Here is a 20742-nt window from a genome sequence, read left to right as displayed (position 1 = left end):
ATGACGAGACAGCCAACGGATTCCAGCAACAGCTCAAGAGGACAGCTCCTACTTGTAGTGTAGTGTAGTGTAGGAGTAGTTTAGTAAGGGGAAGAGATCATATGTAACCATCAAATTCTCGCCAGGAGCTCCTACACTTACTGTGCCTATGTAATCCGTATTTAGTAAGCTAACCGGAGCTTTGGGTGGAACTTAAGCCCTGCCATTACTCCACTTGGACCAACCTTGTTGGGCGTGAACCCCGGCTCCGCTCGCCCCCCCTGCACATGCCAAGACTCTAGACCAGAAAAACCAATGACCAACGTTGGAATGTGGGACAAGAACGCCGTCTTGGCGCGATCCAGCGTTCATGGCGCTCCCTCAACCAAGTATGGAGTACTGTTATGTCTCAGATAGCCACTGTCACTCCTTACACAGTAGTGCACCGCATCCCGGGAGGGCCTGGTCCGCTCCTTTTCATTCACCCTTTGCCATTGCTTTCCGCCCCTCCTCGGGGAGTCTTGGCTAGTGCGGCTTCTTCTCTTGTATGTACCGTACCTACCTTATGTAGAGTACCTCCATACATACCCCAACTTGCATGCGTTCCTTCCCTTCCTCTTCTTCTCTCTCTCTCTCTCTCCCTCTCTCTCTCCCTCTCTCTCGTCTCTCCCAGTGGAAGGTCTGCGCGCAGACCCCATCGTCTCCTCCAAGTCGTGTTTTGTGAGCAGCACGCCGCCATGCGACTTCCGAAACCCAGCTAGGAAGATTCCCACTTTCAAGTACCGACCTGCGCGAGCGCTGCATTTCCCGATTTCCCGATCGGGGCTTCTCGCGGGCTAGTCGATCCCGTCTCCGTCATGTTTCGCCCAAGACGGCACCGCGTGGTGCTCATCTGCGCCTTCGTCATCACTGTGCTGCTCTACCACGTCTCCAAGAACTCGCAATGGGACCAGCCGAGGGAGACGTGGCGCGGCAAGACGAGTCCCAACACCCATCCAAGACCCGAGCCTCTGCCTCCACCGCCGCCCGCACCCAACCCGCACCAAGGTCCCCCGCCTCACGTTCCCCCACCGCACGATCCTCCGCCGCGCGCTTCGCCATTGCCGGATCCGGAGCCCATCCGGATCCCGCAGCTGAAGGAGGCCGACGAGGAGCAAGGCACTTACGGCCTTCCTACCGAGCCTGCCGCCGTCGTGCCCGAGAGGAAGCCGCCCACCCACCACGACGGGTATCACGATGCGCAAGCCGAAGACGTCGGGGTCCTGGACCCGGCAACCCCTACCTCCGCCGTCGTACACTGGCAGAAGCCTTACGAGTGGTTTCCCGTGCCCGAGGAGTCGCTCATTCCGCTTCCCACGGGAAATCCCAAGCCCATTCCGTCGGTGCAGGTCTCGTTTGCCCAAGAGTCGCCCGCGGCCAAGGAGAAGCGCGAGCAGCGCCTGGCCAAGGTCAGGGCCGAAGCCCTGCACGCCTGGACCGGCTACAAGAAGTACGCCTGGAACCACGACGAGCTCATGCCCGTCTCCAACAGGTCCAGGGACCCTTTTTGCGGCTGGGCCGCTACCCTTGTCGACTCTCTCGATACCCTCTGGATCATGGGCCTGAAGGACGAGTTTGACGAAGCCGTGGACGCCGTGAGGGGGATTGACTTCACCACGACGCCCTACCGCGAGGAAATCCCCGTCTTTGAGACCATCATCCGCTATCTGGGCGGTCTTCTTGGGGCGTACGACGTAACGGGCAACGACCCCCGATACCGCGTGCTCTTGGACAAGGCGGTCGAACTTGCCGAGATCCTGATGGGAGTCTTCGACACGCCCAACCGCTTGCCCATCCTCTTTTACAACTGGAAGCCGGACTACGCCGAGAGACCGAAACGGGCTTCCACCAGCGCGAGCGTGGCCGAGCTCGGCTCCATGAGTATGGAGTTCACCCGCCTAGCTCAGCTTACCGGCCAAAACAAGTATTACGACGCAATCGCCCGCATCACCGACGCTTTTGAGGACCTCCAAAACCGCGAGAACGGCACGGCCATCCCGGGCATCTTCCCCGAGCGCCTGGACGCTTCTGGCTGCAATAGGACCGCTCCGCCGCCGTCATCCTCCTCAGCGACGCCGGCCGGTGGCGCCGCAACCGTGCAGCACGGCACCGATGACCTGAAGCGTGCACTTGCGGGCCACCACGAAGCTCAGAGTCCGGAGGGCTCCGCCCTGGGCACGGGCATCGGCAGCATCACCACGGAGTTTTATGGTGGGCCCCAAAAGCGAACAGATGGTCCCCGTGGCGGAGATCAAACCTCGCTCAACGCGAAGGAACTGCCCCCAAACTGGGACTGCGCCGCTCAGCCCCTGACGGGAACCAGCTGGGGAACGGGCTCGTACAGCATGGGCGGCAGCCAAGACTCCACGTATGAGTATTTTCCGAAGCAATATCTCATGCTGGGTGGCCTCGAACCCAAGTACCGCACCATGCACGAGAAGACGGTCGATGCCGTCAAGGAGTATCTGCTCTTCCGTCCCATGGCCGAGGGCGACCCAGACATCCTCTTCTCCGCCAAGGCCTACTCCTCCGACGGCACCGCGGACAAGCTGACGTACGAGTGGGAGGTCACGCACCTCACCTGCTTCCTCGGTGGCATGTTTGGCCTGGGTGGCAAGATCTTTGACCGCCCCGAAGATGTCGAGATTGCCAAGAAGCTCGCCGACGGCTGCGTGTGGGCGTACGAGGTGATGCCCGCTGGTGTCATGCCCGAGTATGCGCGCGTCCTGCCCTGCAAGAGCAGGGACGACTGTCACTACGATCAAGCGGCGTGGTACACGGCTCTGGATCCCAGGGCGGAGCAACGCGAAGCCGAGATGGAGGAATACTACACCCAGCTGGCCGAGTGGAAGGAGCAAGTGGAGAAACTCAAGAAGGAGGACGCTCTGCGGAAGCAGGCCGAGGAGCCGGCACGTGAGGTCGAGTCGCAGAGTAAGCCTGCTGCGGAGACGGCACAATATGGTGATTCGGGGGATTTCCCTGCCGAACCAACGGAGAACGACAAGAACAAATCTCCTGACGGTTTCAATTTCCGTTCCGACAACCAAGGCATTTCCAACAACCAGCAACCCATGAGAAGCGACAAGCTTGTTTTCCCTCCTGCACCCATGAAGCCAGTCACCCATAAAGAATACGTTGCGCAGCGGATCGAGAACGAGCGCATCCCTCCGGGCTTCGTCACCCTCACCGACAAGCGGTACCTCCTCAGGTAAGCCGTGTTCACCACCTCTCCCCCCCCCCCCCCCCCCAAAAAAAAAAACCCAAAAAAACCACCTCGGCGACATTTCTCAACCACCCTTTCATCCAAAGTTGACTGACTGACTAACGCCTTGTCTACCATAGGCCCGAGGCAATCGAGTCCGTCTGGTACATGTACCGCATCACGGGTGACCCGTCCTGGCAGGAAAAGGGGTGGCGCATGTTCGAGGCCGTTATCGGCGCGACCCGGACAGAGGCCGGCCACAGCGCCATCCGCGATGTGACCACTAAGGACCCCGGCAACGCCAAAGACATGGAGGACAACATGGAGAGCTTCTGGCTCGCCGAGACGCTCAAGTACTTTTACCTGCTCTTTGAGACCCCCGACGTAATCTCGTTGGACAACTGGGTCTTGAATACCGAGGCGCATCCCTTCAAACGCCCAACTTAGCGTGGTTGCCGTCTTTTTTTAAAAAAAAAAAAAATAGTCAAATTTTTATGGGAGGGTATCGGTAAGGTTGGCAAGGATATTATGCCGAGGAAATAGGTCCCTCTGTCCAATAGTTGGGGAAAGGATGTTGGATGTTGGTTCGACCCGTCAAGCAAGCCTGTAATTATATACATATACGCATCTTGGCATGGGGTATGGGATGAGAGGACGGTCTTCCGCTGATCATAGCAACTGGGCATGGCGAGCAATGGCGTTTATGGGGGTTTGGTTATTTTAATTAGGCAGTAAATATTGAGCCATTAGGAAGTGTTTTTGTCATTCTTGCTCCCACAAACCTTGTTCTATTTCCTTCATGTTCTTTCCTTTTTTTTTTTTTTTCTTTTTTGGCTTTCTCCTCTTTTCCGCTCCTGGTATATTGCTGCATGGTCGGCCTATTCAGTCTAATGTCTCCGGTTTGATTATGCCCGATTTGATCAGTTTGCTTTCTTGGGGCTTTTTTGTCAATAGATGTTCACTTGTTGAGCACATTTGAGGCATTACATGTGGTCCTCGAGGCGCAAAGGGTACACACGAAGCTCACATGTTTCACCTAACTACAACGTTGGAGAAAATCAAGAGACACCTGGCCATCGATCAAACTCCATCCCTGTTTATGATCGCTCGCTTCTCGCTATATACCGACACCATCAACGACAGAGACCTCCAATGCATTGCTTCGTGCCGTCTCCCCAGTATATATATACGCACACATGGATGGAGAAAGTGAGAAAACACCAAAAACAAAGAAAATGGGAAACAATCGAACATGCTCCATATAAACAAGTCTGTCCACCAATATCATAGCTTAGCCGTACCTCTCCGCCGCCAAAATAAGTTCCCCCTCCCCTCCCCCGCAATATGCCCAATTTGCTTAACAACCCCTGTGCGGGCGCAACATCCGTCGTTCAGAGTCGTCGCTAGCCAACCGGTTGGCTCCAGCAGCCACGTCGTATGTACCATAAACAACACAAAACAGCCGTTCATACCATCCATGGACTCGTAGCCCCCATCTTCTTCATCCCTCGAACCCAATAACTCGTTCCAGTCGTTGCATGCCAGCACAGATGGCACGCGCCCTCAACAAGATCCCCTGTCTCATCCTATGGCGTCTCGTGGCCATCGTCGTCGTTTGTCGTCATCGTCGTCGCAAAAAGACGGGAAGGATTTAAAAAAATCAATCATTAATCCATGATATGCTCCAGCACCTGCATACTCAATATCATGACCAGCAGGCCGATGGTCACAATGATGAGCAGCGTGAAGCTGAACCAGCCCATGACCATCGCCGAGGTACCGACGCCCGAGCGCACGCTTCCGTTGGCCAGGTCCTGCGCGATGATACTGGCGGCGACCGAGGCCGTGTGCTGCCAGAGGACCGATACCAGGACAAAGATGGACGAGATGAAGATGATGGCCAGCGCGACCTGGCTGACGGGCCGCGAGGGGAACGGCTTGACCTCGCGCTCGGACCCCTCGCTGTCCTCCTCCTCGTGCCAGCCGGGAAAGGTAGCGAGGAGCAACAGGCAGATGAAGGCAAAGATGATTGCGATGATGCTGTTTCCGCGGAGAGACGGTGGTGTCAGTTTCTCAGCTCCTTCCCGCGGAAGGTGAGAAGAAGGGGGAAAAAAAAGGGGGGGGATATGCGTACAGTAGGTAGGGGAAGACAATCATGTCCTTGAACTGGCTGGCCAGCCAGATGAGGTTGAGCGGGTCTTGATCGAGCGACACCTCGTTCGCTAGAGTCGTCGCGTTGTTGCTGCACAACCACGACCCGCCGTCGGGGCTCACGCAGATGCCGAAGAAGCCCACGCGCGCCTGGAGCCGAGCGTCGCCCACAATGTCGGCGATGGCATTATGGACGTTGTAGTCGACCTGTGCCGTATCGGGCGTGGCCGTGTAGCGCATGTAGTAGAGCGAGAGGAGGAAGATATCGGGGATGAGGGGTGATGAAGAAGAGCATCCGGCAAGCAGGAGAGCTGGGTGAGGGCTAGCGTCAGTAACCAAAGCAGCGAGAGCAGTATTACAGGACGAGGAAACCTACACAACAATATTATCGCCACCGCTATCAAGATCATCAACACGTGGTGATAGCCCAGGAATGGTACCCAGCCTGTGGTCGAACGGATGGTCAGTCAGGAATGCTTCCCGCGGATTCAGAAGCCGTAAACCGCCGCGCGCGCGCGCCCTAGAGCCACGGATAGGAGCTCAAAACTTGTTTACTTACGATACCACCCCAATTGGAATCTGGTCGCCATCTTGATTCTTCCTAGAGTGCGCTTGGTCTAAGTTTCGTTATCCGAGTGCGCGATGCCGCTCCGGGAACCCGCACCGGTCCTCCGCGAGCTTCGTCGGAGTGACGGCCGGGGCTGGACAGCGCCGGCGGCGGCAGCGCCCGATCGAGGCAAGCGATGGGACGTCGTCGTGCCGAGAGGCCAAGGACGGCGGACTTGCTGTCGCTGCGCTGGAATGCGACAGGCAGCCTCTCCTCGCGTCTCGCCTCGCCCTGTCCTGATAGGGGATGTCTCGCGTCGTCTCGGCAAGGAGGCGAGTTGCGACAGCGCCAGGATTCGCCGACGATCGATCGGTCGGGTGATCGAGCGGGACGACAAGACCTATTCACAGCAAAGATTAAGGAGAGCGCCAGCGCCGCCAGTCCTGGCGGGACAAGTCAAGCTGCTTTGGCCGACAAGGATATTAAGACGAGTGACTTTTGGGTGACGGGTGATGGGACACCGGTTTACCAGTTTTGTCACTCGCCAGACTTGGGCTGGCTGTTCCGAACTGCAATGCGTGACACACGAGCGTTAGGGCGACGGAATGCAACAGCGGGAAAGCAGGAAACGTGCGTACCGGCGGACGCTCTGGTATGCAGTGTGGGAAAAGAGAAAGTGTGCGCAGGAGCTACTCACCTCACGACTTCCCTCAGCAGCTCGATCTGCGGAACGAATGTCGGTGGCTGGAGTGGTAGGTCCGGACGATGGAGCGGTCGAAAAGAGAAACAGGAGACAAGCTCGAGCTGGCGCAGAGATCTAGCCCGCCATCCGATTTTCCTAATGAGTGTGGAAGGCGCAGGGCGACTGGCTGTATCCCTGATGCCGTTGTCCCAACCACCGACTTTTATTTACTTTAACCTCGTTGGCCGGGCACTGGCGCCAAGCTTGCGCTGGCGCCGGGTCTTGGCGGCAGGAACAAGCGGCGCAGGCTGCAGCCACCAACCCTGGTCCGCCAGACTGCCCCGCTTGGTGACGCTTGGTGACGCATTGGCTTGCCAGGGTCCCGAATCGCTTACTACCCATAACTCGCTCGTCGGCTCGCTTGCAAGCTGAAATTCATTGCGGTCAATTCGGAGTAGAGTATGATCAATTCCTCTGAGCTTCCTGCTTGCAATTCTTCTGCTGTCATCTTTGTATATACATTACTTCTCCTGAGTCCACATCGCCGTGGTCCGCAGTTCCTCTGCGCGGGGTTTTGGGCGCACCGGTTAATCGGATGCATTGCCGACCCCCGTTACCTCACTCAGGTGTTACCTCAGCTGCCTGTTAATGGAATCCAAGTATGTAGATTGTTTTGACCTCGGGACTCCGTTAGCTGCTGCTGTCCATCAACGCGAGATACCGACATTGAAGAACGCAATACGGTGAGTTCCTCGTGAGGTCTTAAGGGGCCATTAAGACTTGCTTGCTGGAAGAGCACGAAACGCAGCTTCGGTGACTATCGGAGAGTTTGAAAAAACCGGGCTTTCGGAGATTTGTCATCAATGCCCGCAGCTGGCTCCTAATGATGCGATTGAGGTACGACTTAAGGAGGCATGAATATCCGCAGTCTCGGAAGGTCGAAGCAACTGATTCTCACCTTGGCTGCTCTGCTTTCGTAAAGTAGCACACACTGCTCCGTATAGCGAGTACGCTCGATTGACAGAACCCACTTCTAAAAAATGACCAATTTCAACATCAAGATCGTCTCCGACGCGATCTGTCCTTGGGTGAGTGCTCTTATCCTGCGATTGCGCGGTTCCCACCTGCTGATTCATACATCTACGTGCACTAGTGCTACGTTGGAAAGAAACGTCTAGAGCGCGCCATCGAATTGTACAAAAGAGACGTACCCGGCGGCGCCAATGACTCCTTCAACATCAGCTGGCATCCCTTCTACCTGGACCCAACCCTTCCAAAGAGTGGTGTCGACTTCAACGACCACCTCGCCGGGAAGTACGGGCCTGAGCGAGCAGCGATGATAAAAGCACACCTCAGGGCGGTGGGCGAGGCCGAGGGAATCAAATTCTCGCTGCAGGGCAGAGTCGGCAACACCCGTGACGCCCACCGGCTCATTCAGCTAGCCAAGACCAAGTCGGGCGATGTCCAGGACCGAGTCATTTCGACCCTCTTCCAGAGCCACTTCGAGGAGGACGCCGATATCACGTCCCAAAGCGTGCTGGTCGCGGTCGGCGAGAAGGCCGGGCTTGACAAGAACGAGGTCCGGGACTGGCTGAACCAGGGGAAGGGCGGCGAGGAAGTGGACCGCGAAGTGGAGGACGCCTATCGGAAAGGCATACATGGTGTCCCCAACTTCACCATCAACGGCCGCTATGAACTGAACGGCGCTCAGGATCCGCAGAAGTTCCTTGAGGTGTTTGCCCGGGCCAAGAAGTCCTCTCCGGATGTCAGCATCGAGTCATCCAAAGGGCCGAGCTGCTAGCGAGATCAAATAGAAACTGACTGACCTTTCTTCTCAAGTGCAACCCGCATTCAGGCCTCCCATTCGGCGCAGCGACGATAATGCGTGGATCGCATCTCCGTTTCCCCCCCCGTCCCTGCCCCCGTTAGATGTTCAGTAGGCCACCTAGGTCAGTTTCGAGAGCTCTCAACCGTGCCTGCAACTCCCTCTTCTTCCGCTCCAGTTGCCTGGCCTCTTCCTCCTCCCTCCTCAGATCCTCCTCCGTCATGCCCACTTCCTCCTCCTCCTCCTCCCCCCCTTCCTTCTCTTCCTCCTGCCCCTCCCCTTCGTCCTCGTCCAAGGCCCTCTCAAGGTTCATCCGCTCCAACGCCTCCTGCTGCTCCGCCACCTTCCCCTCGTAATACGCCAGCGTCGCCTTCTGCTGCGCATACTTTTGGCGCAGCGCGGGGATCCGCTCCAGAGCGCCCGGCAACGCGTACACGGCGCACAGCTTCTCGGCGCCGTGCAGGAGCACCTCGATGTCGACGTCCGCCCCCGGCTGTCCCGGCTGGTGCTGCTGCCCCCCGCGGCGGACGATCTGCGCGTGCAAGTCGCCGCCTAGGACCGCGGCGACCGCCGTGTTACGGCGTGCCGCGAGCCCCGCGCCGCGGGACGAGCTGGACGGCGGGCCGGTTGTAACCTCTCCTCCCGTCACGTTGAAGACGGTCTTTCGGCGGGACGATGGGTTGGGGGCCTCGGCCTTGTTCTGGCGGCCTGCTGTTGCTGATGCTGATGCTGATGCTGTTTGTTGAGTCGGCGGCGGCGGTGCGGGGACGGAGAACAGGGCGCGCTCGTGGGCTTCTGTGTCGCGAATGAGAGAGGTAATGTCCGGTTTGGAGAGGAGGGCATTGGTGAAGATCTTGGGTGGTGGGAACCTATGTCCGGGGCTTGCGGTCAGCACGCGTCTGTTTACTTGAGTGCAAGGCTTGCGTGTTCCGGAGCTGGGTAGGGTAGCCGGGCTTACGGGAGACTGTCAATGCCCCGACACGATATGGAGATTTGCTCCAAATGCGCAGAAAGGAGTGACATGATGGCCGCTTAAGGTCACCGTAAGGATGGTAATGTAGATGGTACAGAGTTGGCCGTTGCTCAACTGTTGGGTCCTTGAAGTCTTGGCGTGTTTTCCTCCCGTATCCTGCGTAGCGTACGAAGTACTGTCCCACAAGCGCAAGACTCAGCATTGAGGTACTGTACTATCCGTATGTAGTGTGCTGTAGCTGTCTAATCCATCCTCCGCAGAGGGTCCGCAACCACTCAATTACCCCGCCTATCACGTGGCAGTGATACATACCGAGAGCTCTGGGCCGGACTAGAGAGAGCTCATCTTGCGCATACCATGGAAGCTATAATCCAAACTGATACCTGCATAAGGTACCTGGATATGTATTGTACTAGTAGGACTCATTAGGTTGATGCTGCTATTTTCACTTCCTTGTTTACCTGCCCCAATTTGGTTTGCGACGTATTCCTGCGCCCACAATGCAACACTTTCCCGTATGTTTTCAATATTTGACACGCCGCTAATGCATACAGCTTATATCGAACGAGAGACCTAACTGTTGTGATTGAGCGGGGGCCGCAGAATAATTCTTGTCTTTCCCAGACTGAGGATAGACGATGGAACAGGGGACGCCCAAGATGCGCGCGTTCCTGAGAGCCCAACGGACACTATCTGCAGCTCCACAAGCTTCTATTCTGGACCGCACTTTCCAGAGATGGCAGAACATAGTTAGCTAAAAGGTTCGATGGTCTGAGTGAATCTGACTGTGCTTTTGCGAAATGGAATGGCAACAACATTGGATGCGCGTATCATTTGTATGCTTAACGGTGCTCGCGCACTTTTTTTTATCAGGGGCATGCTCCCGTTCTGCCAGCTCTTACTCCTTGCTGTTGGTACACTAGCCCACTTCTTTCCCTCCTTCTGTCTCCCTTCCTCATTGGGCATGGCTCCAGTTGGGACAGACCTTGCAGATTTTCAGACTGAAAGCTGGCTATTTCGGTGGCGGCTGGGCTTCTGATTCGCTATTGGCTTAATCAAAGAACCACCAGCTTTCGTCTGCTCCGTTGCGCAGTTGCTGACACGATGGACAACTCAACAGCCACCATGGTCTGTCTTGACACAGCATGAAGTAAGTCACCATGATTTCTGAGGTGCGTTGCGCTGACCGCCGGCGTCGCTCCTCGTCCTCTTCCCGCTGAGTCGCTCTTGCAGGCTCCTTACCCCATACAGCTTTCGCTTGCGGCCGTTGTCGTCCAGGGACATGTCAGGGGTACCGGAGCATTGCTGCCCAAACTGCCGCTATGCCTCCGAACCGCGTCCGGCCAACGAGGTTTTGGCTCCAGAGAGATCTCTTGAAGGGACTGGCCGACGGTTCTTGCTCCTTTCCCGGCTGGCCCGCCGGCGGCGTTGGTAGGGCTTGACAACCCTGCACCAAGACACTGCGCAAGTGACTGGCAAAACTATAAGACGGTTCCTCAGTCCGGTGCCCAACTGTGCTTTGTGATCCTGGAAACTTGACCGTCTCGGAGCTTGGAGAGTTTGGAGAGCTTGGAAGACATCATTGTAACAAAGGCCAAAAGGAACAACAATCCGCCGCACGCAGAGCAACGCTGTGGGAGCCACCGCGGTTCTGGTCCTGCCCTTGACTTGAGGTCCTGACTGCCCGTCACAGCGGTTGAGTTGGCATCCCCCGCTCTCCCGACAAGCCGGCCCTAGAGCTGCCCGTACTGTACATACCAAGGCTCGGACCAGCCATTGCTTTGCAGCCATTGCTTTGCGCACCGACAACGAGCAGCGCAACGGCGCACATCCGAGCCGTGGCACCACCCAACGATTTGCGCAGCGCTGCTCGCCCACTCTCCAGCAGCACCCCCCGCGTCATCCCAATTGCTCAACTCCATCTGCTCAGTGCTCAGATTTCATCCACCCCCCTCCCACCCCCAAAGCACTATCGGGAATCAGCCTGCGCTGCACGCAACACTGCCTAGAGTCCGCACGATATTATCATGACAAGCAACCGAAGCCCAACTTCTTCTCCGTGCTGGAGGTTTATTCTTTGGGTCCTGACGCCCTGATCTTGCGCGATTCCCCGACACCTTCTCTTTCTTTTTCTTTCTCTTCCTTCACTCTCCATCTGCCCCGCCATTTATCCCGTCTACCCCACACTCGCGGCGCAAGGGCCATCGATAAGATCCTTGTCCCTCGGGAGACGACGCAATTATTGGAAGTCGAAGCCCAACCGAATCTGTCCGGGCTGCAGTTGAAAGCCGCAGACGATGTGGCCAGCGGCGACAAATTCGAAAATTTCCCAAAACGTGGGGCCATCGTCACCGCCAGAGACCCCCAGGACCGCATCTCCCGTTTTTGGCCGCAAGAGCAGCCCCCGGCCTGAGGAACGGTCGCGGAAGGTTCCTCTTCGCCCAATGGCGCCGCCACCGTCGACCGGCCGGACAGCGGTCAACGGGCTAGATTTTAGCCATCCGCCCTCGATCCGCCCAGAACAGCTCTCTCCACGCTCCACCAGCTCATCCTCTGAGCCGCTTTCGGAGTCGGAAGATTCCGAGGTTTCGGAGGCTTCCAATGCAGCAGCCGGCCTCTCCCCGTCGGCGGCCACGGAGCGGCGACCGGCTGCAGCCCCACCGACGCCGCCAGCAAGGACGGGCCGCGTGGTGACACAAAGCAATTTTGACGTCGAAGAGCTGAGCGACTTTGATGACAACGACAACGACCGGGTCGACATGGTTCGGCCCTGGGCCATCGAGTACGCCGAATCCGACCGGAGCCGCTCTACCTCGCGAACCCGGCCCGAGATTGACCAGAAAATGATGTACAACCTGAACAACCTTAACTGCAGCGACGATTCGGACATAAGCTTGAACGAGGAAGAGTATCACGAGTTTCTCATGAAGCGCCGTGCTGAACGCCGGCACAAACGAATGACCTCGGGCAGCATCGGCAAGCGGACCATCAGCGAAAGCATCGGCAGTGACACGGACCGCGAGGACATCAGGTCCTTCTTGAACGCCGAGCAGGCTGGCTCCAGCGCACGTCGCCTGCGTCGGAGAGTTGGTGACCGGCGGAGCCTACAGTTCCAAGACCCGCCACCGCCAAGGATCGATGAGCTCGACGAGCCGGGCTCGAGTGAGGACGAGATCTTCATCGGCGAGTCGCTCGCGCGGGAACTTCCCTACTATGAATACGTTAGCATGGAGGTTGATTCTCCATGATAACGCCGGCTGTCCACTGCTTCATTCTCCAATTACCGTGACAACGTGGGTAACCTTCGGCGCGGCTCGGCATGATGACAAGCCTTTTATTTGACCTTATCTCCATTCTCGAACCTATACCCCAATAACGATAACGACGGCCATTGGTGACAACGACGATTATGAGTTGATGAGATGCAAAGAAAAAAACAACAACAACTGTGATGACGACCATCGCGTTCTATTTAGTGCATGTATATCGGGTGGCGGGCGGCATCTTGGACCGGCATCTCTTCCAATTGGCTCCAACACGACTTCATCATGGCAGCGGCCGGATATCCACCGGGGACTGCCTCTCCACTCATGGACACTGGGATGTGGCGCTTCACATTACGTTTACGGTTGATGATATGTGATAGAGGTGGGATTGTGGATCTTGGGCAGACGGGTTGGGCGGCATGCTCAGTTCAACGCTCCTGGTTTGAACCGTTGGCTGGCGGGTGAGGGGCGCTGTTGTTACCTTTGGGAATGGATCCTCGCTTTGTACAGGTTCTTTTCGGAGTGATAGACTGTTGCCATAGACGGCGATTCTATGCTCAAAACCAATGTATCCGGGACTGGTTCGCTTTACGGAGAGAAAACGGTATGCTCAAATGCATGGCGCTTTGAATGTACGGAATACAGACACCGGGCCGCAGATCACTCCTCGACTTCGCGAAGTGGTGTGTCGAGAGCATCCATTGAACGGTCAGCGGGGAGCCAGAGCGCAAGGCTGAGCAATACGGAGTACTTGTGGCGGTTATGTGGCAGGCGTTTGGCGAGGCTGTCCAATCAATGTAGAGAACTTATGCTCACCCAGCCACAAAATCCTGGCCTGGCCGGCTCGACTCCACCCACCTAAACTCCCGAACGCCTTCTGCTTGGTAAAGGACGCGTCGACCTCGACCGTTTCCTCCCCTCCCAACAAAGGTTTCATGTCTGTGCATCCCAACACTCGACGAATCATCGCTGGCGCCTTTCAGGAAACGAGGTTGATTCAAACGGGGTTCTCCCGCATCGCGACGTCGACGTCGAAACGCACCAATACCTTAACTCCCATACCTCCGCGTGAACACGTGGAAACCTGCACATACAATCTCTCAACTGGCCGATATGAACCCAGCACCAGGCCAAGGTCAAGGCCTGGCGGGTCGGGCGCCCGCTCAAAATGCCCAGGTTGCTGGCCAACCGAACCGACAGCAAGGTACCCTTTTATATCGGCCCGAGATGATGCGCGGGATCGCCTATCTCGGCGAGGAGGAAAAGATCAAATACGAGAAAGGGCTTGCTAGCCTCTGGAAAATGCACGACACCGCCCCGCCTGGGTCTCCTCAACAAGAGGATGCGAAGAAGAAAATTGCCGAATTCGGAAGGATGCTCTCGCAAAAACTACAACAGCGTCGCCAAGCTCAACAACAACAGAACCAGCAACAGCAGCAACAGCAGCAACAGCAACAGCAACAGCAACAGCAGCAGTCCTTGCAGCAGCCCGGCCAAGCTCAGTCGGCGCAGCATGGCCAACAAGCTTCCGCTGCTCAGGGAGGCAGTGGGCCATCCGGCTCCATGGCCAATCCTCCTTCCCAACCACCTGCAACTGCTCCTCAGGCTGCGGCCGCCCAAGCGAGAACGTTGCCTCCCCATATCGTGAGCCACCTTAACGAGATTCAGTTCCAGGCTCCGCCCAACGTTCAGGACAAGGCGAAATGGCTGGAAGAGATCAAGACGAAGTACGCACGGGCTCTGTGGCAGATGGATAATGCCCGCAGCGCGACCAAGTCAATCGAGCAGACCCTGCAGGAGAACCAGGCGCTGCCGCCGGAAGAGAGGAAGAAGTTGGAGGATCGCAAGGCGCAACTTCAGAAGCAATATACCGACGCAATCTCGTTCGCCAATCTCGTGCGGAAGCAATATGGTATCGGCGGTAACCAGAGGACAGCACAGAATGGCGCCTCGGTCGCCGCAAACCAGCAGCGTCCACAAACTGCAGGAGCGCAAGGCGCCGTCCAGCCTGGCCCTGGAGTTAACAATGGAGCGCCCGGCGCGGCTCCCGCAAACTCGATGCAAAACTCGACCGCTGCTGTCAACGCGGCCATTGAGGCTGCCAAAAAACAGCAGTTGGCGGCCGGCCGTGTGCCAGGTGCGGTGAATGCGCTGCCGGCGCAGCAAGGACCGCACCCCCAGCACCAGTCACAAGGTCCGGCAACACCCGCACAGGCGCAACAGTCTCCGGTCACCCAAGCGCCTCCGGCGCAACCGATTTCCTCGCAGCCCCAATCGCAACAGCCTCATCAAATCCAGCATCCGGCGGCGCCCGTCAAAGTCGAACCCGGGACGCAAGCCGCCCTTCCTACGCCTCTCAACACGGCCATCGCCGCGGCGGCGTCTGTTGGTGGGATACCGTCCGCGGGTACGCCGACGCAGAATTCCGCCCGCCTCCAGACTCCGCAGTCGGCCACCCCGACGACCGCGAACGCCAATATTCGACCTCTCACGCACGCTGCTGCCGTCAATCTCGCGTCGCAGCGCCCCGGTGTGATTCCGGCACCGCCCACAACCGGACCCGGAAGCAACCAAGCCCCGGGACTTGGGGTGATCGGCGCAGCGCAGCAGCAAGGCCATTCCCACGCGCACCCCCCGCAACCGCAGCCCACCCCGCAAGCCAACTTGCAATCTAAACTCCCGATTCCAAAGGTGCTCCATGAGAAGGCCGCCCAAATGCCGACCCCCGTCCCTAACATTGGAGGCATTGGCAGCGCCGGTCGCCCCACCTACAGCGGTGGCGGCGGCATCGGAGGCGGAGTCATGAATCAGCCCGCGCTTCCCAAGACCCCGGCATATCAGCTCGAGGGCGAGGGCGAGCGCATACTCAACAAGAAGAAGCTGGACGAGCTTGTGCGCCAGGTCTGCGGTGGTACGGCCGAGGGCCAAGAGGGCAACCTATTGACTCCAGAAGTAGAGGAGGTGAGTAGAATTCAATACTTGATTCTTGTGGTCGGAAATGCTTCTTCTGTTTTATATTCTCTTGCTGACACAAACCAGTCTGTCCTCAGCATGGCCGATTCGTTTGTCGACAATGTCCTCCACCAGGCTTGCCGCAATGCCAAGGAGCGAGGCTCCAAGGTGCTCGAGATCCGCGACATTCAGCTTGTGCTGGAGCGGACCTACAACATCCGCATACCCGGCTACTCGAGCGAGGAGCTGAGGACCGTTCGCAAGATCCAGCCCAACAGCTCGTGGATCAAGAAGATGAGCGCCGTGCAAGCTGCCAAGGTTGTCCCCGGCAAGAGTGATATTTGATTGGTTCTTCTATCTTTCTCTCTCGCTTCCCGCACCAGCTTCGGGGATCGTGCTACGGTTACCCTGGTGTATTCTGGGGGGACTTATTTCTGGTATCGGCATTCTGGCTTCTCAGCAGCTCGGGTTGATCTGGCAGCGGGCGCAAAGGACTCGCTCTTTGCTTCGAATATTTGGGGGACACGCCGGCTTTTCCTTTGCACTTATAGCATCTGGCGTTTGGATGGAACGGATACGGGGTGGGCTATGAACAGCGGGATATTCTCTGCAACGGATGAACAAACTCGTCGCGGCATGATAGTTTTCGTTTCTTTGCTGCCTGGCTGTCACGGCTCGGTCTTTTTTGAAGGAATTATCTCGTATCTGGTTGGTGTTATGTTGAGTGGCGACGAATTCGAAATGTTTTACACAGAGTATTTTGACAGCCCCTGTTTAGTGCTTTCCTTTCGCCTTTAACCCAAGTTGAGACACGAATCCTTCTCTATAGCACGAGCATGCTTTCATACATGATCTTGAACTCACTCCTTACCCGTTCGCCCCAGAGGAGAGATGGTTTGACGTTCCTATTATCACCGCCTTTTACGAGTATTGTCTCTCTCTCTCTCTCCCCCCCCCCCCCCCCCCTTTTTTTTTTTTTTTGGTAGTACTCCTTGGTCGTCTAGTTCGAGCGTCTCCCGGGGTTACTCTACCAGCGAATGGGTGATGAACAGTCTTTACGCATAATTACGTTCTGGCACTGCCCCTGAACAGGTTGTTTGATATGTTCCGCATTGCGAAATGCTTGTAAGCTTATTATTTTCATATCTTTCAGCGGCGTAATCAAGGCTCTGTGTATGTATGTACAGTACATACACGCTCGGCGGCCACGATGGGCATGGGGCCTTGAAATGCCAGGATATTGGGATCTAAATACCTTAGCTAGGGCAACCTCCACTTCTCCGGTCGTGTTCTGGTCCATGTGCTGCGCTTTGACAGACTGCAAAGAAACTCTAGTTGTTCGCCCAGGAAGCCACGGCACTAAGTTAGCGAACCTGTTATCCGTAGCGTATCCGTATGTATTGCGGCGCCTGAAAAACCCTCTGTTGGAGGTGAAGCGACGAAGACCCTCGATGGGGAATGACTATGATTGCTTGGCAAAGACCCTCTATTCCAGGCAGTGAAATCAGGGCTTCCAGGTTCCTGCTGCTGCCCGAGTCAGGCCCCAGCTGAGTTGTGCGGAAGCAACAAGAGCAAGCGAAGAAGCTGGGACCAACAGGCAGCAAATCGACAACGTCACAAAGCGGTTGCTCAGCCCAAGTGGGCCTGAGGCGAGCCGCATCCACTGCCCGCTGCCCTGTTGCAGGCGCATCAGTTTTGGCGCAGCGTATCACGGAAGGTACTGCGGCCCGAGCTTCTACTTCTCTAAACGCAGGGAAATGCCGCTAAGCTAAGGTACCACTCCCTAGCCGGGTACCTTTACCTACCTTCCCCCCCATTGTGCCGCTGCTCGTGTCACGTTTGGCGACTGCCTCCCAGCTCCCAATCTCCGACTGCCCTCGAGCTTTCGGAGTCTTCCATTTCTGCACCACCCATCGCCAACCCTAGCACAACAAATTCCATCCACCGCGGCGATAGTAACTCTGGGTGCCTGTAGCACATTGCACCTGCGCTCCAGGCATTTTTTTCGTCTTCGCGCTCGCCGGGCCGACCTTTGACCGTCCGCATTCCAACAAACAGTTTCGGGGCGGGTTGCCCACCTGACCCACGCCAACAAGCCGCCGCCGCGCCTCGCGATCGTCCCGTGTTCCATCTCAAGCGCCTTCTGTCTCTCATCGGCGGGAGCGCATCCGAGAAGCTCTACCGTTCGGGTCGATTTTCGGACATGCCCGGCAAAACACCTGACAAAGAGCCCGTCGAGAACGGCGGTTACCGCGGGGGCAAGGACCTCAAGCCCAAGGGCAAGAAGGCCAGCAAGAAGGAAGGTGACGACGAGATGACCGTGGTGGTGCCTCCGTCAAAATCATCCAAGCAGTCCTCGGTCCCGCCGCCGAACGACGCCGAAGGCGACGTGGCCATGGACGACGCGGAGAAGACTGCCGAAGGCGAGGCCAAGGTCGACCCCGTTGCCCAGACCATCAACGGTATGCCCGGCGCCATCTGCTGCTTCAGGCCGCCGATACTAACCAGGGATCGTGTTCCACAGACATCAAGAGCAATTTCGCCCTCCTAGACCGTGCCGTCGCCCTTTTCGACGCCCGGTTCTCCCTGCGGGCCTTGCGGTCCATCTCGTCGATCAGGAAGCGCCTCACGCCCGATATCCTCGCCCAGGCCATCTCCGAGACTTACGCCTCGTCATCGGCGAGCGCAAATGTCGCGAGGCAGATGTTGCTGGCCATCGGCCGGTCGGACGTGCCCCTCGGTCAGCAGCTCGGACCGGACATGGAGGTCGACAGCGAGCCGAAGCCGTCTAGCAAGAATGGCGCGAAGAAGGAGGCCAAGGAGGTGATTCCCGAGGTGGATGTCTTCCTCGGTATTCTCACACAGGTTCTCCTGCACGACAGCAAACAGCACCAGCAAGGCTTCGAGTTCTCTCAATTCCTGGTTGACCAGATCCGGTCCCTCAACCGCCGCACTCTCGATAGTCTCGCCGCGAAGGTCTACTTCTACTACTCGTTGTTTGCTGAGCAGATTGCTCCGCTGCCGCCGTCTCTTCAGTCGCCAATCGTGTCGATTCGACCTACTCTTCTGGCTGCTCTCCGGACAGCTGTGCTGCGCAAAGACGTCGACACACAAGCCACGGTCATCGTTCTCCTACTTCGAAACTACCTCCTCACGTCGCACATCTCGCAAGCCGACCTCCTGGTTTCGCACACGCAGTTTCCCGAGAATGCCGCGAACAACCAGGTTGCCCGTTTCCTCTACTACCTCGGCCGCACGCGTGCTATTCAGCTCCGCTACACTGAAGCCCACGAGCACTTGACGGCCGCAACGCGGAAGGCCCCTTCGAGCGCCTGCGCCCTCGGTTTCAGCATAACCGCTACCAAGCTGCTGCTCGTCGTAGAGCTGCTGATGGGCGACATTCCCGACCGGGCAACCTTTCGCCAGCCGAACATGGAGACGGCCCTGCGCCCCTACTTCCTGCTCGTTCAGGCCGTCCGCGTCGGCAACCTGGGGGATTTTGAGACGATCATTGCCGAGCACGCCGATGCATTCCGCCGCGACGGTACCTACACGCTGATTCTACGCCTCCGCCAAAACGTGATTAAGACGGGCATTCGCATGATGAGCCTCAGCTACAGCCGCATCTCGCTGCGCGACATCTGCATCCGCCTGCATCTGGGCTCCGAGGAGAGCGCAGAGTACATCGTGGCCAAGGCGATCCGCGACGGCGTCATCGAAGCGACGCTCGACCGTGAGCGGGGGTTCATGAAGAGCAAAGAGGTCGGCGACGTGTACGCCACGCGGGAGCCGGGCGAGGCGTTCCACGACCGCATCCGCGCGTGTCTGGCGTTGCACGACGAGAGCGTCAAGGTATGTTTTCTATCTATACAGTTTCTTACCCCGCTACACGTCATCCTATATCGGTCACGCCTTACTAACGCGGCATCTTTTTCACTCTTCCAGGCCATGCGATTCCCCATGAACCAACATCGCCTTGAGCTTAAGAATGCGCAGGAGGCCCGTGAGCGCGAACGTGAGATGGCCAAGGAGATTCAGGAAGGTGATCTGGACGAGGACGACCTCGGCGGCGAGTTCGAGGGCATGTAATTATCCCAACCAACCGTGCCATTATGCACCTGACTTTTCCATCACCCTTGGGTTCTCTGTAAACTTTATGTCCGAAGGGAAGAGGGGGAGTGGGAGAGAGTGAGAGGGCTGAGAGGTTGATTGAGGGCAGTAGTAGGAAGAATACGACGGAGATTCAATGGACCTGGAACGCCCAGCTCCCTTTTATCATGGCCGTGGTCACGATGACCGGTACTTGATAGGCAACATCAAGGTCAGGTTGCTTTGAGAGGAATGGAGATGCTGCATCATGGTTTTGGTGGCGATGGCATCTGCGGATTGCTGTCCTGCCATTTCAGTTGGACTAGATGAATTGCTGGGCTGCATAGATTCCAACAATCAGCAGCGTTAATTAAGCAGGAGAATAGAGAAGGACTTGAACCACTCAAGCGTAACGTGACCAGGAATTTGCAGGATCGACACCGTCGTCGTGTTTACGTAGGTGTTACCTTGACTTCATCAGCACCATGCCGCTCTGCGGTTGGTGGGTTGCTAGGGTCAGATAGTAAATTTTCTTCTTTTTTGAGACTACAACGTTCGAAACTCGTTATCAAGCTAGGGAGACAGAGTTGGATGGGATTTGAGCGTCGGGAGAGAGAGCCGAGGATACTCCCCCAGCAACGAGGGCGATGAGACGAATGCAGATTGGCGCATCTACAAGGCCGACCCCCTTGGCTCAAGCCTCCATACCGTGCTTTCACTTTCCGAGGTAGAACGGGACCGATGTGGACAGCAACTGGTCCCTCTCTATTCAAACAAGTTTTGTCCTCTCGTGAGAGGGTCGCTCGGTGCTCGAGTCCCCATGGTGGATGAAACCGTACTCGAATCGGCCTCATCCTCCAAAACCTTGGAAGCACTTCAGAGCTCAGCGACCCTGGCCTCATCCGTCCGTCCGGCATCCACGCCTCGCCTGCAGCATGCACGGTTAAGGGTTGAGCATTTAATTAGCCATTTGTCTAGACCCGGACGCGCATGGCTGCTGTTGGGGGTTGGGGGTTGGGGGGGATAGGGGGCGGAAG

The 20742-nt window shown here is 57.1% G+C and overlaps 8 protein-coding genes across 8 annotated transcripts; 5 read left to right on the top strand and 3 right to left on the bottom strand.

Annotated features, from left to right (window-relative positions):
- The first annotated feature begins 473 nt into the window (after window positions 1-473).
- Window positions 474-4029, top strand: MYCTH_2308771 (glycoside hydrolase family 47 protein). The gene is made up of 2 exons (XM_003665200.1): window positions 474-3226; window positions 3361-4029. Exons 1-2 carry the CDS (start codon window positions 837-839, stop codon window positions 3665-3667), a joined length of 2697 nt encoding a protein of 898 aa, XP_003665248.1. The 5' UTR covers window positions 474-836; the 3' UTR covers window positions 3668-4029.
- A 669-nt stretch (window positions 4030-4698) lies between these two features.
- Window positions 4699-6195, bottom strand: MYCTH_2308768 (uncharacterized protein). The gene is made up of 4 exons (XM_003665199.1): window positions 5931-6195; window positions 5748-5816; window positions 5355-5682; window positions 4699-5260 (listed from the first exon to the last, which is right to left on the bottom strand). Exons 1-4 carry the CDS (start codon window positions 5959-5961, stop codon window positions 4888-4890), a joined length of 801 nt encoding a protein of 266 aa, XP_003665247.1. The 5' UTR covers window positions 5962-6195; the 3' UTR covers window positions 4699-4887.
- A 1126-nt stretch (window positions 6196-7321) lies between these two features.
- MYCTH_2315946 (uncharacterized protein) lies at window positions 7322-8436 on the top strand. Its single transcript, XM_003665198.1, has 3 exons — window positions 7322-7497; window positions 7583-7688; window positions 7754-8436. The coding sequence occupies exons 2-3, from the start codon at window positions 7641-7643 to the stop codon at window positions 8399-8401; spliced, it is 696 nt and encodes a 231-aa protein (XP_003665246.1). The 5' UTR covers window positions 7322-7497; window positions 7583-7640; the 3' UTR covers window positions 8402-8436.
- Window positions 8437-8681: 245 nt separating this feature from the next.
- Window positions 8682-9466, bottom strand: MYCTH_2144803 (uncharacterized protein; the record flags this gene model as incomplete). Its single annotated transcript, XM_003665197.1, has 2 exons — window positions 9384-9466; window positions 8682-9294 (listed from the first exon to the last, which is right to left on the bottom strand). Coding segments are annotated over exons 1-2 (678 nt in total), but the record flags the coding sequence as incomplete, so codon positions are not given.
- A 987-nt stretch (window positions 9467-10453) lies between these two features.
- On the bottom strand, window positions 10454-11189 carry MYCTH_2112126 (uncharacterized protein; the record flags this gene model as incomplete). Its single annotated transcript, XM_003665196.1, has 3 exons — window positions 10454-10532; window positions 10641-10879; window positions 11157-11189. 3 exons carry the CDS (start codon window positions 11187-11189, stop codon window positions 10454-10456), a joined length of 351 nt encoding a protein of 116 aa, XP_003665244.1.
- Window positions 11190-11562: 373 nt separating this feature from the next.
- On the top strand, window positions 11563-12731 carry MYCTH_2308764 (uncharacterized protein). The gene has a single exon (XM_003665195.1). It carries the CDS (start codon window positions 11696-11698, stop codon window positions 12644-12646), a length of 951 nt encoding a protein of 316 aa, XP_003665243.1. The 5' UTR covers window positions 11563-11695; the 3' UTR covers window positions 12647-12731.
- Window positions 12732-13652: 921 nt separating this feature from the next.
- Window positions 13653-16083, top strand: MYCTH_2308761 (uncharacterized protein). The gene is made up of 2 exons (XM_003665194.1): window positions 13653-15625; window positions 15704-16083. Exons 1-2 carry the CDS (start codon window positions 13892-13894, stop codon window positions 15959-15961), a joined length of 1992 nt encoding a protein of 663 aa, XP_003665242.1. The 5' UTR covers window positions 13653-13891; the 3' UTR covers window positions 15962-16083.
- Window positions 16084-17533: 1450 nt separating this feature from the next.
- MYCTH_2144800 (uncharacterized protein) lies at window positions 17534-19893 on the top strand. The gene is made up of 3 exons (XM_003665193.1): window positions 17534-18078; window positions 18141-19468; window positions 19562-19893. Exons 1-3 carry the CDS (start codon window positions 17820-17822, stop codon window positions 19703-19705), a joined length of 1731 nt encoding a protein of 576 aa, XP_003665241.1. The 5' UTR covers window positions 17534-17819; the 3' UTR covers window positions 19706-19893.
- Window positions 19894-20742: the final 849 nt, after the last annotated feature.

This window comes from Thermothelomyces thermophilus, chromosome 5 (genome assembly GCF_000226095.1).
Source record: "Thermothelomyces thermophilus ATCC 42464 chromosome 5, complete sequence".
Taxonomy (NCBI): domain Eukaryota; kingdom Fungi; phylum Ascomycota; class Sordariomycetes; order Sordariales; family Chaetomiaceae; genus Thermothelomyces; species Thermothelomyces thermophilus.
This window is presented reverse-complemented; position numbering and strand designations above follow the sequence as displayed.

Excerpts from the sequence above, each read along its gene's own strand:
- MYCTH_2308771 (XM_003665200.1), top strand. The coding sequence starts at position 837 with ATGTTTCGCCCAAGACGGCACCGCGTGGTGCTCATCTGCGCCTTCGTC. Across the intron at positions 3,227-3,360 it reads GACAAGCGGTACCTCCTCAG|GCCCGAGGCAATCGAGTCCG; the intron begins GTAAGCCGTGTT and ends TGTCTACCATAG.
- MYCTH_2308768 (XM_003665199.1), bottom strand. The coding sequence starts at position 5,961 with ATGGCGACCAGATTCCAATTGGGGTGGTATC. Across the intron at positions 5,817-5,930 it reads ATTCCAATTGGGGTGGTATC|GCTGGGTACCATTCCTGGGC; the intron begins GTAAGTAAACAA and ends GTTCGACCACAG. Across the intron at positions 5,683-5,747 it reads GGTGGCGATAATATTGTTGT|CTCTCCTGCTTGCCGGATGC; the intron begins GTAGGTTTCCTC and ends GCCCTCACCCAG.
- MYCTH_2308764 (XM_003665195.1), top strand. The coding sequence starts at position 11,696 with ATGTGGCCAGCGGCGACAAATTCGAAAATTTCCCAAAACGTGGGGCCA.
- MYCTH_2308761 (XM_003665194.1), top strand. The coding sequence starts at position 13,892 with ATGATGCGCGGGATCGCCTATCTCGGCGAGGAGGAAAAGATCAAATAC. Across the intron at positions 15,626-15,703 it reads TGACTCCAGAAGTAGAGGAG|TCTGTCCTCAGCATGGCCGA; the intron begins GTGAGTAGAATT and ends GACACAAACCAG.
- MYCTH_2315946 (XM_003665198.1), top strand. The coding sequence starts at position 7,641 with ATGACCAATTTCAACATCAAGATCGTCTCCGACGCGATCTGTCCTTGG. Across the intron at positions 7,689-7,753 it reads CCGACGCGATCTGTCCTTGG|TGCTACGTTGGAAAGAAACG; the intron begins GTGAGTGCTCTT and ends TACGTGCACTAG.
- MYCTH_2144800 (XM_003665193.1), top strand. The coding sequence starts at position 17,820 with ATGCCCGGCAAAACACCTGACAAAGAGCCCGTCGAGAACGGCGGTTAC. Across the intron at positions 18,079-18,140 it reads CGTTGCCCAGACCATCAACG|ACATCAAGAGCAATTTCGCC; the intron begins GTATGCCCGGCG and ends CGTGTTCCACAG. Across the intron at positions 19,469-19,561 it reads TGCACGACGAGAGCGTCAAG|GCCATGCGATTCCCCATGAA; the intron begins GTATGTTTTCTA and ends TCACTCTTCCAG.